Raw genomic sequence first — 13867 nt, 5'->3', positions numbered from 1 at the left:
TGCATCCAGCTAGTAATTACATGTTCATGGAAGACTGCAGCAGCGAACAACACTAGCTCTGTAGCTCATTCTGCTAACACTTTGGCTTCTGCGGATCATGTTGTTATGGTGTTTCTTTTATTGACTAACGGTATTCTATAACAGTGTAAGAGTGGTGAATCTAAAGCTAGGAATTGTGTGGTCCTTCCAATGTGATTGAACTACATCTTCCCACAGGGTGTGTGTGCATGATTCCCACATCAGTCTAAAGAGTGTGTAGTGGATCAGGAGAAAGGACTAAAAATATTGGTCTTTCTGCTGCCTTGTGTGAATGCTATATTTTAGCTTGAAACATCTCCATACTGCCACCATGACTCCTCTGTATGTTCCTCTCCTTGGCCAAAGATGATACTTTAGTGCTCTTCATCTTTCAGCCTCTGCTGTGTTATACTCGCAGTACCTCAACATTGTTTTCTCAAGGTTTTATTTTGTTGTTATTTTTGTTAAAGAGGAAAAAGAGAAATAGACCACATTGTTTTAAAAAAGAGGTAAAGAGATTCTCATGCTGCCAGCTGGGATTAAACAAGTATTTTCTTAGTAAGGGTCTGATGTTTTACTCATATGTGACAATTTGCTCAAGGATATAGTTTTCACAGTGGAAAAAAACACAGTCTTGAATATATATATTTTTCTTTTTCCAGATAATGGCTCTGGATCAGGAGAAGGGGGTAAGTATTGCTTTTTTTATCTAGGAATGTTTGCATGTACTGCAGAAAAAACAGACAAGTGCGGATGTTACTTTCTGTTTACACGTGAGGCTTTCCTAATTTTTGCAGTCCATTAATTTTCTTGAAAAATACAAATTATGAGTCACTGCTTAACGTTAAGCAATTTTATCTTGATTAGCCATGTACTTGTAATATTCCTCTTAAAATAAGACTTGAAAGATCTTATGTGATTGAAGCATGGTATTCTGTCGTTGATTCTATCAGTGATTCATATAGTATACGCACAGATGAACATATAATATATGCACATATATATGCACAGATAAAAAAAATAAGATGTAAATTAGTATATCACTTCTGTCATTACTTAGTTCAGAGTCTTTGGATGAAATTTCACTTTTTATTATACTGACATAACAAAATATGTCTTGTCTGGGGAAGAGTTTTGAGATACATGGAAAACCACTTTTTTTCCTTTTCTTCGTGAGGTTAGTCTTTGCACCTTTATTTAAAATGAATGTCAGCTATCAGGACTGGAAATGAATCCATGTAGAGCCATTGCCAGCTGTAGTAACAGCAGTAGCAGAGTTTACTGTTTGTTGTTAAGAACAAGGAGTAGCTTTAGTGAATCAATCCAAAATCCTACCTTATATTTGATTCCTCTAGTAACCTGTTGGGTTGCCAGTTCAGGACTATCTTGTGCCATAAGATATTAGAGTCAAAAAGTAGAGACCTAAGGATGACCTCTTGTGTTGTCACAGGGGATGGACCCTAGTGATGTTACAAGGATGGTATTGCAAAAGGCAGCTCTTAGCGATGTCATTAATCAAGATACATTAATCATCAGCCACAGTTGCCCAAATTATTTAAACACAATAAAAATAAAATTAAAACATTGTACAGGTATACTTCAGTTGTACACACAGTAGATGTGTTCCAGAATGTTATTTCTTTAACAGAAAAGTTGTTATCAGATTCAGAAATAACATGGAAAGAATAGAGATAGCTTCATGCACCACCAAAAAGAAAGAAAGAAAGAAAGAAAAGCAGTTAAACATGTTCCAGTAAACTTTTTATTAGAAACTAACAGTATGTACAAGTGAAATGAAACAGACAGGTCAACTACATCTTACAAAAGTAAACAATTTTTTTAAGAGTCCAGCTAAAAGTTTCTTCCAAAAGGTATCTAGGGAAGACTTTCTCTTTCGCCATCCTCTGCTTTTCTTGTGATTTCCATTTTAGTTGCCTAACTTGCTTATCTCTGCCTCTACAACATACTAGGGGTACTTGGTGAAACAGGCTTAACTACTCTCCTCCTTTTATCTCTCTCTCTCTTTTTTGTTGTTGTTCACACATTTTTCATAAGGGTAAGGTAGTTTCTGTTTATGTTATCTATTTTAGGCAGGCGCACAGAGCTACAATAGGTTCAGCTAGAGTAGAATTTCAGTCTTTATCATCTCAAGCTTTATTGCACATTGTTCACTTAAGGCACATTGCTGCAGCCTGACACCAAACGTCTGTGTTTCTTCAGCTCTTCTTCACCATCATCCCAATGCTGAAGCTGCTTTAAAAAACCCTGCATGCTGAACAGAGAATAAGAAGAAGAATTAGGGCAGGCATAAAAAGACTGTAAAAAGAAGTTTCTTTGTCAAAGGCTTTAACACACACACCTACCTTTCATGGCAATGCTGTCATCTTGAAATTCCTCCCCCTTTAGTAACTTTTGTAACTGAATATACAAAAAATGCATGTAATCAGTTAGTCTTAGTGAAGTTGCAGGGTAGAAAATAAGTTCACAGATTGTTTGTGCTGCTCTCTTTTGTACTTTACGTTTTATTTATTAATTTGTTTAACTGATTAATTTCTATGCCACCACTCCCAGAATAGGCCACACATGTGTAAAAAGGAGCCCTATTTTTAGAACTGCTTGAGGGTTCAGCCATTTTAGTCCAGCCTTACGAAAGCCTGTATAGATCATTTGTAGTTTTTCATTTGCGATTAGAGGTTTATTAGAGCATTGCCCAAAGAATCATTCTAGGCTGTCTCACATATAACACTCTGTCATGATTTAGCACTATGTGCTCTAGGCAGAGGGAACCCAAGCAAAGCCATAGTTCTGCTCGCTCAGAATGCTTCTTTTGTCCTTTCATATACTTGGGAAGAGGATATCATCAGGTGTGTGTTTTAAAAAAAACCTTTCAATAATCTGACTTTAGTGCAATGTTTAAACCAGATACAATGGTTTAAAAGAAACTGTAATCACTGGTTAAAGAAACAAAACAAAATTGGGCAGGGAACTGTCTAATTAAAAAGATTGTATGTACAGCGCTGTGTAAATTTACAGCGCTTTATAAATAAAGGATAATAATAATAATAATAATAATAATTATTATTATTATTATTATTATAATAATGGGTTCATAAGCTGTTCTGATAAAATAACTAGTTTGTTAAGAACCTGGATCTCTGGTTTGAACATAGATCTAAGACACGAACTAAACTCTGTTGAAGGCTTCATTGCAGCCATGCCAAAGAAAGAGCAGAGTGCAAGAGTGCAAGTGCACTAAGCCAAGGATGTGAAACAGGAATGGTTTCCTGCACCCATTTCTTTATAGAGGGACTGTGGGTCCTTTGCCTTAGGCTTGTCAGTCTATAGTTAACAGGCTTAGACTTTACGATTTTTGTCATTTGGAGCCCCATAGTTGCAAACTACAGTATTGTCAGTAGATAGATCACCCTCATTGCAAGGAAACGTATGTTGCAAGAGAATAAACATGCAGCTTTATAATTGTTTTATAAAACTATCAAGCAAAAGAATCAGCTTATGCACATACACCCCTTGTGAAGATTCATGATGTGAAAGAAGACATTGCACTCTATCTACATTCTTTTTCATAGACAATACATAGTCTAGGCACTTTGCTATATTTCTATGGTAATAAATACCAATTTATACAAAGTTTGTACTACATGAGAATCATATATCTCACATTTCAGCTGCCATCAAAATGGACATTATGTATGTATCGGTATTAGGTAACATCTCCACATTTCCAGTAATTTCAGCATAACTATAATCATTGTTTCAGGAAATATTTTAACTCATATTGGTCAAGCAGCATTTTAGGCGTAGTATTATGAAAGGTTTTTTTTCCCATTCTAGGGATTGCATCAGTGTAGCAGACAGGTTCAGTTGCCCCGGGACTAAGTGGCCCCTATGTGCTGGAGTCTGGCAGCTTTTATAACTGTTACAGACATCTGTTTATCTGATTTCTCACTCAGTCATATCTTAGAAGCCCTACGTTTGCAAAAGGAAGGTTTTGATCAGTCCAAAATGTCTACTCTGGCTTCCTGCCATCTTTAGATGTATTTCTTGTCTCTCTTGGAGATGCTACATCTGAGAAACCAATGCTGACTTTCTTTTGCCCAGCTGTGGGACTTCATAGACAGTCTCTCTTATCTTATTTTGTCTTATTCAGGTCTGTTATAGAGCAGGATTCAAACATCCACATTGGATATGTCTGTTACTTAGTGAGGAATCTTTTAAACTCTCGATTTCTAGAACACAGAACACAGATGGCAGTTTATTGGCAAATTATAACAGTTTTTCCCATGAAAATGGGTTGACTTTGTGTGGCCTGGGGGATAATTTCCTAAACATCAGGACCCACTGTGGCCATACAGAGCCTCCTCTTTGTGGTGAAAAAAATGTTTCTAGTGTGTAAAAATTCATTTTCAGTTTGAAAAGAAGTTTGAGAGCTTTAAGTGTTAAGATTATGCAGGACGACCACCCTGTAACATCTTCCAGCAATGCCAATTCAGTTATTTGTGTGTATGTATATGTGTCTTTATGTCACCTGTCAACTTACGCTGACCTCATAAATTTCATAGGGTTTTCTTAGGCAAGAAATATTCAGAGGTGATTTTGCCAGTTCTTTCCTCTGTTGGCAGAACAAAAATTCAGCTGGGGAAAGAACAGAATCTTGGGGTCCATGAGACAGCCTTGGGGACTGTATGCAACCTGCAAGCCTTACGAGTCTTATCCCTGTGGTAAACAATAGTTTAATGTTACATGTGAATTAGCCCATATCTCTTCAACAGCTTAGCTGTGAAATAGGCTGCCATCGTGCCTACCTACAGCCCCGTTTTCCTTGCCCACTTCCTTTTCCAGTAGGCAAATGGGAGATATTCATGCGGGCACTAAGGGGACAGCTGGAGAAGCATGTTTTACAGCGTCTGGACTCTTAGAATGAATCTCCAGGAGGTGACCTGCTAACCCTCTTCTGTGCTGCTTTAGTGGCATAATACTCATTTGCCATTCAGTTTAATTTCTTATTCTTTTCTTGTAACACTAACCACAGCATGTGCTTGTTTACCTAAACAAAGTTTAATTTAGATACTTAGAAAATATCCCAGATTTAATTGCAGACAGATGGCAATTGATCAGTCTAGGCTCTCAAGCTGGGGGAATGACATGCTTGCAATACAGATAGTCATGTTAATTATTATTGAAATAAATTATTTCAAATTCCCTCCTTCTAAAATTTGGTTGGTAAAGTGTGGTGGTGATCAGGCTCTCTGGCAGATTGCTTTTAGTAATTAATAAATTGATAACCACCATGTGCTGCTCAGCTGCCTACCATCTGTCTCTTGCATTCACTGGGCACAACAGTTCCCTGTTGCCGTTAGAAGTTTAGATTGGCATTTGCATGTGTGTTTATATGTGTGTTTGTATAATGTGTGTTTATAGATATGTGTGTGGGTATGTGTACATATACATGTACGTACACATACATTAAAAAAAACCATGTTCTTTTGAAATGCAGAAACATATTAAGAAAATCATCCCAACTGAGAGCAGCTTATTTAAGAGCTGGTGTAGCATAATGGCTAAGGGAGTGAATTATAATTCTAAAAGTTGCCTATCAAAAATTGCCTGTGGTCCAAATTCACTAGGCAGCAACAGGCAAACCACAATCTCTTGAGTATCAGCCCCCTGGCCCAGTCATAACATATGGATAAGACTACTTACCTTGCTTACTGATTTGTTGTAAAGAGCAAGAAGTATGATGAACATCTTCAACATAAAACAGTGCTAAATCATGCTTAGTAGTCACACAGAAAGCTTTGATACACTGATGTTGATCAGTTGTGGTTGTGCTATTATAGATCTGGAGAAGTTGAGGAGTACTTTCTGCAGCTTTTCCAGGTCTTTGGAATTCTCATTTGATGGAGCCAAGTTTAGTTCTGTCACTATAATCAGTGGGATTTAGATTTAATTTTGGTTTGGTAACCTCCGGCTCCAGCTTTTTACTTAGGGAAATATAAGGTAAGCAATGCAGACAGCACTCTGTCCAATTGCTTGGTAAGGAATAAACTTGCACCTGTCTTTCTAAAGTGCTAGTCAGTTAGCGAAAAGGCATGGAAATGACTGACAAGAACTTGGCACCTCTGTTTTGTAAACATTTGCACACACCAATTGCTGCAGCACCAATGCAATGGATGTTTTTTCATCCCTCGTTCTGAAAGACTCTCAGAACGGCTTACAGATAGTTAAATTCGATCTGAAGGGAGAAGCGGGAAATATAAATAATAATCATCATCATCATCATCATCATCATCATCATCATCATCATCATCAGACATTTCCCTGCCTTCGGGCTTACAGTCTAAAAAAAATATTAAAATTTATTAAATGTTATATAGAAAACATAAAATTTGAGTCACCTGATATAGTGCAAGGGGGAAGGGATGAAATCAAGGGATACTAGTTTTATTCATATAATCAAAATACTTATTTATGATTTGGTGTTATGCTTAAACTATCTTTATATATGGAGAAGTCCAAAGAAGAGGAATATTCTTTATGTAATTCCAAAGCAAAAAATTTCTGCTGCTATTTCACTATACTAAAATTACATTCATTGTATTGGCAGAAGTATATGCATGAAAATTTACAGCCATTTAGTTCTAGGAAGCTAAGCAGGGTCAGCCATGGTCACTGTTTGGCTGGGAGACTGCCAGTGAATACCAGGTGCTGTGGGCTATATTTCAGAGGAAAGAACTGGCAGACCACCACTGAGTATTTCTTGCCTAAGAAAACCCTATGTAATTCATGGGTTTGCCATAAGTCAATAGGCAACTTGAAGGCTACACACACAACACTACAGCTGTTTTTGTTTTTCATAGATTATCATTCAGAACTGCTCTTATTTAGATTTAGGTAGCTATTATCAAATAAATTATATCGGCCATATATTTATATATTCAAATGACAAAGTTCATGCATAGGCATCACTAGGCTAATGAGGGAAGTTGGTGTAGCATGGTGGATAGTTGTTCCTAAAAATCTGAAATCCAGTCATGAGGTTCACACAGCAGAAGCTATGAGTTAGGGTGCTGCTACACTGTAGAAGTAATGCATTTGGACACCTTTTTAACTGCCATAGCGCTAACCTACACAATCCTGGGCTTTGCAGTTTTGTGAGGCACCAGTACTTTTTGACAGAAAAGGCTAAAGACCTTATAAAGCTAGCTATAAATCCCAGAAGTTCCTAAGATGGAGCTACAGCACTTAAAGTGGTGCCAAACTGGACTATTTCTACAATGTAGATGACCCGTTAGTTGCTAGCTCTCAACCTCATGGGGTGAAGATGAGAATAAAATGTAATGATTCCATGCAAACCACCCAAGCTCTCTGGAGGAAATCAAAGTGACCAATAGTACAAAACTGAGCATCTGTTGTTGTTGTTGTTGTTGTTGTTAAACTGCTTTAGATAATCCTGTTCCATGTTTTTTTCTTTTAGAATATGAAGGCTCTGGGACTGAAGTTCATAGAAAACATTCCAAATGTGGAGTTTGCAAGTACAGGGCAGAGTGTGATGAAGATGCAGAAAATGTTGGGTAAGTAGTAGTGACCATATCTTCTGATGTGAAGTCGAAGGCTTTCGTGGCCGGCATCCATAGTTTTTTGTGGGTTTTTCGAGCTATGTGGCCATGTTCTAGAAGAGTTTCTTCCTGACGTTTTGCCAGCATCCGTGGCTGGCATCCTCAAAGAATGAATCTTCTCTGAAGATGCCAGCCACAGATGCTGGTGAAACGTCAGAAATAAACTCTTCTAGAACATGGCCACATAGCCCAAAAACCTCACAAAAAACAACAACAACAACAACCCACATATCTTCTGACTTCCTCCAAGTGTCCAAACAGCCAACAACCAGAATTACTCCCAGTTTTTGCCTTTTCTGTGGGAGATAGAGTTCTGGGAGAGAATGTGATCCAGTGAGAGATCTTAGTCTTAAGGCCAGTTCAGCAGTCGCACTTGCAACATGAGAGCTGATTTTATGCAGTCCCTCATGTAGAGGGCGGTATCATATGGACTGACTGGCCTAAGCTATGAGGCCGTTACAAGTCTTTAGAATTGCTTGTTTAAAAAAACATAAACATTAAGAAGCATTTTAAAAAAGTTCTTATTTTTTTTAAAAAAAGGTCTAACCTGGGAGTCAAAGCCTGGTCTCCTAGTCCATTGCTCAAACCACTACGCCAGGTTGGCTCTGTTATACTAGGACCTAACTGATGATGTATTCTTTCCCCCCAAAGAAGGCCTTCACTTGTGCTATCCTTTCAGAATGGACAGTACCTCCCTAGTTTGGTCAGTTGTTTTGCAAGGGTTGCAATAACTTTTAGTGAAGCCTTGCTTATCACTTTTATGCTTTTGAGATGTATGACTCTGAGCTGGAGAAAGGTCAACCTCCTGTTTCTTATGCCTCCCAGTTTCTTATGAAAAATAGCATTTTAACCAAATCTACAGCAAAGCTACAGAGAGGATGAAAAGCTATAAAAGGCCAAGACCAGAATTTCCTGCCTGCAGCCCACCCACCTTTAGAGAACATTAGCTTTCCCACTGTGTATAAAAACATGCAGCTATTATGATGGAGTCAACTCAGCTAGGCATTCTGAGAAAAATAATCTTTACCAAAGGTTGCAAACTTGCGTTTTTCATCCTGAGCTGTATTCTGTAATTAGGGCATTAGAAGTTCCACGGCACAAAACATTCAGCACAGAAATATAAACAACTTTATCACTTCTATTATCTACAGATGTTTTCTGTGTGTGCTTGACTTTAATTTTTATTGGGCTTATTAAGAGAAAGCAGTGGATTTTGAGCAGGTGGTTGTCATGAGCCATACAACACAGTTGGAAAATTAACATTCAGATAGATTCAGATTAGTACACCGTGCAACATTCCTGCATATAAATATGCAAGCGAATCATGCTGAGAAAATATAACTAAAGTATAATTCATCCTTAGTTTTCCTTTTCATGTATAAATAAATAAGAGATAATATAGCTTCTGGGAGAAAGGAAAGAGCTTTATATAAAGACTCTCAGATGCACAGAGGTATTACAGTATGCACAAACACTCCCAAGTTACAACGTCTTAATAATGTGTATTTCTTAAGAGGAAACCTTCTAATTTACTATTTTCAGTTATGGTATGAATTGTACGAGAGGCAGAGAAAAGAAAGTCTTCAAATAGAGCTAGCAAGAACCATTTGATGTACCTATGGACTCTATGACATTTATTTACATGTTTCCAGTGGGGGCTAGGAAATGTATTTACTGGTGCAACATCTGTTTAGAAGAAGAAAAAACCTACCTATTCTCTTCTCTTCTCTTCTGCATTGACCCCCCCCCCCCTAAAAAAAAACCCCTTTCCCTCAGACTGCATGCTTACATCAGCCTGCACAACACAGCATGCATCACAACCGGACATCTGCTCTTGGAGTATCTGGTCCTCTAAATTTTATAGATAGTATAAGATTCAGTTTCTCAGGATTTGATAATGAAAATGGGAGTGATATTGGGAGGAGAGAATTGCTGTGGCTTGGCTGATTGTGTCAGATCAAAAAGGTCAACTTTTCTTGGCTATAATCAATCAATCAATCATCCAATCAATTGCTTTCTTTCTTTATATCCTTCATTCTCCACAAGAGTGGACTCAGGGTGGATTACAGAATAAAATGAGATGCATTTTATTTTGTAAAACATAGCCACATATAGCTAAAACATACAAAAAGTCAAGAGGAAAATAATATCAAATGGTCTGTAGAATTAAAACCATATAGAACATTAATTTTAAAGCATAGATTCAAGGCACTAAAACAGAAAATTCATTATATCAAACAATCAGTTCCAAAACATTTGCTGGAATAGAAAAGTTTTCACTTAACAATGAAACAACAGCAAAGGAGGGACCCAGGCTAGAACTCCCTGACAAGGGAGTTCTGTAATCTAGGAACAGCCACTGAGAAGGAAGCTTGTCCTATATACTCTGGAATTCCTTCCTAGCAAGCCTAGAGTAAATCCTTTCTCCCTAGCCTCAAGTATTTAAGCCAGTTTCTGTTTCTCCTTTGCAAATCTAGATTGGAAGAGTGCAGTTTGCTGTGAGTAAGTTTTGGGTGATGGGGAAGAGCTTGCAACAGTTCCTTTTTTGGACTAAAGCATTCTGGAAGTTACAAAATAAAAAATAATGTTCCCAGCAACTTTATACAATCTTTGGATTTCTCCTGTAAGTCCCCTACCAGCTCATTTTTCCATTTCCATGTTTCAGATCTGAGCATCTGTCTCATATAGAGTTGCCATAACTGTCAACCTCCAAACCGGGTCAAATGTAAAAAAATGTAGGACAAATGTAGGAGAAAATTTAGCCCCCAAATGTAGGACATATTTTTAAAATGGAGGGCATGTGAACAACTAATTTTTTTTTTAAAAAAAAAGCATTAATATAAACGCATGTTTATTAGGCATGCTCAAAATGGAGGACATTTTGGCATTATTCCTAGACAGATGGCAGAAATGTACTTCCCTTTCTAACCCCTCCCCCCCCCCAATTCCAAAACACACACGGCAGCACATTTGGGCATTGAATATGGCTTTATTTAACCAGGCAATCTCTTGCATATTTCAGAGGCTTATTCCATAACCAAACCCTTTGAGTTTAACACTTAACATGGGTTAACATGGCTATGCATATTTAACATGTCAAGGTGATTTAACAAGAAGTGGATTTGCCCTCAGTTTCAGGTTTCTTACACCAACTGTACTTCTCAGAAGTGTGTACTTAGTCAAGGTACTTTGATTTTTCTTCACTGCTTATGAGTTTATAAAAATCAGAGCAACTTACATTGGCCATGCCTCAGAGGCTGGCTGATATCAATATTACCATCATCATCATCACTATCATTGTCACAACAAGGCAAACTTGTTAGCATTAAAAGCACCAAAAATACACAAAAAACACACTTTAGGAAAAAAAAACATAGGAAATGGGCACCCACCACCACCTCTTTCTCCTACTTGGCGCCATGCGCCAGGAAAGAGCCCTTTCCCCTCCCTGTGGCCCAGAGTCATTCTGCTCCTCGGTTCCGCCTTGATGCTGGCCAATGGCAGACTAGGGCTGGAAACAGCCCCGCCCCCGCTGTTCTGCCATTGGCCAGCCAGCGTCAAGGGGACGAGCTCCCTTTTTAGCCCTGCGTGCGGGCGCGCAAGTGGGGCAAGTGTGCACTGCTGCCAGCTGCGGCCCAGGTAACTGCCTGGCGCGGTCGCGGGCGGAGGAGGAGGTGGCTGGCCGCCCACCCGCCCGCCCTCATGAGCGGCCGCAGCAATGGCCACATGAGTGGGCCCGGTCCAGGGGTGGCCCCAAAGCCAGGAATTGGTGGGAACCGGGCCAGGACTGGGCTGGTACCGCCAAAAACAGGACTGTCCCGCCTGCAGGCAGGATATGGCATCCCTAGTCACATATATAAGAGTGAACTCTGGGATGGCAAGGGAGGGCTTGGTGATTGAGTAGGCGGTAAAACAGTTCAACACCGTACCTCTGTCCAAAGCTTCTCAGCTGCAGATTGTGGCTGCAAGTTATCCCCTCCCAGTTTTACTTGCTTTAGGAGTAGTAATGGCTGGCCTTCTGCCTTCATACTTTTCTCCAACCTTCCTTAGAAGGTTCTGCTTCTCCACCTTCATTTGTAGGAAGTTTCATGTGCCCTTCTTCTCACTTCTCAGCAATGTTAGCCAGAAAATCTTAGAGTTAGAGAGCAGTCCTTCCAACCAATACTGGAAACTACTTCATTAAAATTCCTTAGAACAGCAATTTTGGAAGAAGGAAAATGTACTTACCAATCACTGATTCCTATGTTACCCTCCTAAAGAGAGAAAATAATGCCTTCTCTCCTAAAGAGAAATGATAATGACTTCTCTCCTAAAGAGAGAAGATTACTGAAGTAAATGCAATAAATTAACCCTATTAATATCAGTGGATGGTATCATGTTAGTAACATATGTGCATATATTTCTCTTTTTACATGTGGTGAGGCCCTTTTTGTCCTGTCCAAAAATCTCATCCCCTGCAATTTTCAAGCCCTGGAAGGGGCTGCTGCTGCTTACCAAGGGGCAGGGAATGAGGGGAGGCAGTTTATACAATGATGACTGATCTGGGCTCTGAAGGGAAGATAAAGGAGATTGCACTCCACCCATGAGTGCACCAGTGTGTCTTATATCTTCTGAGCCAAGACCAGCTGCATCTTCATTGTCTGAATTGATTCTCTCCCCTCATTGACAGCCAACAGAAGTTCACAGAACTCTGCAAGCAGAATATTACTCTCTACCTCCATAATGTAGGTTTGAAGCCATCAAGACTTGATCTTGATTCCCATGTATATACTAGGAAATCTTCTATAAGTCTGGCCCAACCCTGTGTGTTAGGAAAAGAATGGTAGCCTGTTAGTCAGAAGAGACAGCTGCATGCCTACAGGGGTGCATCCTAGAAAAAAATCAGTGATAAATCAGTGTTTATAGTATGAAATGAGTTACGTAGCATGTATTTCCCTGGTCTATAACACCTATCATTTTCCAAACACAGTCTAAATTTATCAAAGATAAACGATTTGTTGTTGTTGTTGTTTTTCAAATGCATGTAGGATTGCTTAAATATGATTAGCATTATTACACAGACCAGGAGATAATGATCTGGATGTTTTTCACTGAAGCAAATGCCACTTGATACAGATTTGCCAGAGTATTACTGAAACTTAAGGGCTGCTGAGATTTGCTTGGCTTTTTGCATCTATATTTCAAAAGCCAGCTGTGCCAAGGATAATTTAATTCTCACCTCCCAAATGTGTGGTGGGGTTTGTATTCTCCTAAAACATTAAAAAATGGCACCAAATCTTCCTATCAAGTTGGAGAGCAGACAAGCAATGTTAATCCGTTAAGTGCTTTTGTGAATTCTTTGAAGGTTCTTATATGGAAAGTTACGTTGCCAGCCCCAGAAGCAGACAATGTAATGCCTGGCTGGTTGGAAGGTTTTGAGATTTAAAATTGCAAGGAAGTAGTGCAATGAAGATATCAGTTGGATATAGATGCTGGACAATGATTAGGAGCCAATGATGTGCTTTGTGCATTTTTGTTGGTCAATAGAGATATTGCTCTTTTGTGGATTTTGCTTTTGTTTTATTTTACTGTATGCCTAACACAATTAGGCCAGGGGAAATATATGTACACACACACACACACACACACACACACACAGAATCCAAAGAATGACACCTGAACTTACATGGTTCAGAGAGTAGTTCAGGGTTTGTGTTTTCCAAAGAGAATCCTTCAGAAAAACAATCCATAATACAAAAATGTAGTTTGTGATGTGTAATGGAAGCCCATTGTTAAAGAAGGTGTGTGTGGATGGGACCCAAGCATCACTTGAATGCTTGCCCAGAACACTGTCATTTGATGGTACAGCTATTAAGGGATGGATGTGCACCTGCGAAACAAGAGAGACGTTTTTGGTAAAGTTCTGTACCTCTCTCAGATTTGAGGGGATAATGCAGACTATAAAAAGTACACTGACTCTGCATGTGCTGGCACCCAACAAAAGATCTTCTTCAAAAGATAATGATTTCCCATCAGAAGAGATAGAGGGGATGCTGTGAGGTTTCGCAGTATTAATACCCACTAAGTCCTAAAGATTACTGGATGAGAGTGACAGAAAACAACCTCCCTAACATTAAGAAATGCCAATCCCCCTAACAAGGAAGAGGCGTTGTTAGAGCCATACTTAGATAGTGTCTTGCATAGGGCTGTACTTGGCCCAGTACAAGCAGGAA

The 13867-nt window shown here is 39.0% G+C and overlaps 1 protein-coding gene and 1 long non-coding RNA gene across 3 annotated transcripts in view; one reads left to right on the top strand and one right to left on the bottom strand.

The window, feature by feature from the left end:
- The window catches only part of TMEFF1 (transmembrane protein with EGF like and two follistatin like domains 1), a 104385-nt gene that overhangs the window by 65518 nt on the left and 25000 nt on the right, over nt 1-13867 (top strand). For both annotated transcript variants that reach the window (XR_016280543.1, XM_089516423.1), the window contains exons 4-5: nt 681-707; nt 7514-7610. Coding sequence is in view for 1 of the 2 variants with exons in the window: in XM_089516423.1 (XP_089372549.1) it covers nt 681-707; nt 7514-7610 (124 nt within the window). In the remaining variant the exon portion in view is untranslated. The remainder of the gene's footprint in view (nt 1-680; nt 708-7513; nt 7611-13867) is intronic.
- Nucleotides 1813-5837, bottom strand: LOC149316869 (uncharacterized). The gene is made up of 3 exons (XR_016280544.1): nt 5740-5837; nt 2382-2436; nt 1813-2290 (listed from the first exon to the last, which is right to left on the bottom strand). It is a non-coding gene; the product is annotated as an uncharacterized LOC149316869 (long non-coding RNA).

The sequence above is a fragment of the Sceloporus occidentalis genome, unplaced genomic scaffold, assembly GCF_023333645.1.
Source record: "Sceloporus occidentalis isolate IW3139 unplaced genomic scaffold, rSceOcc1.0.p SCAF_3, whole genome shotgun sequence".
Lineage (NCBI taxonomy): Eukaryota > Metazoa > Chordata > Lepidosauria > Squamata > Phrynosomatidae > Sceloporus > Sceloporus occidentalis.
The sequence above is the reverse complement of the archived record's forward strand: the minus strand, read 5'-3'. Positions and strand labels throughout refer to the sequence as shown.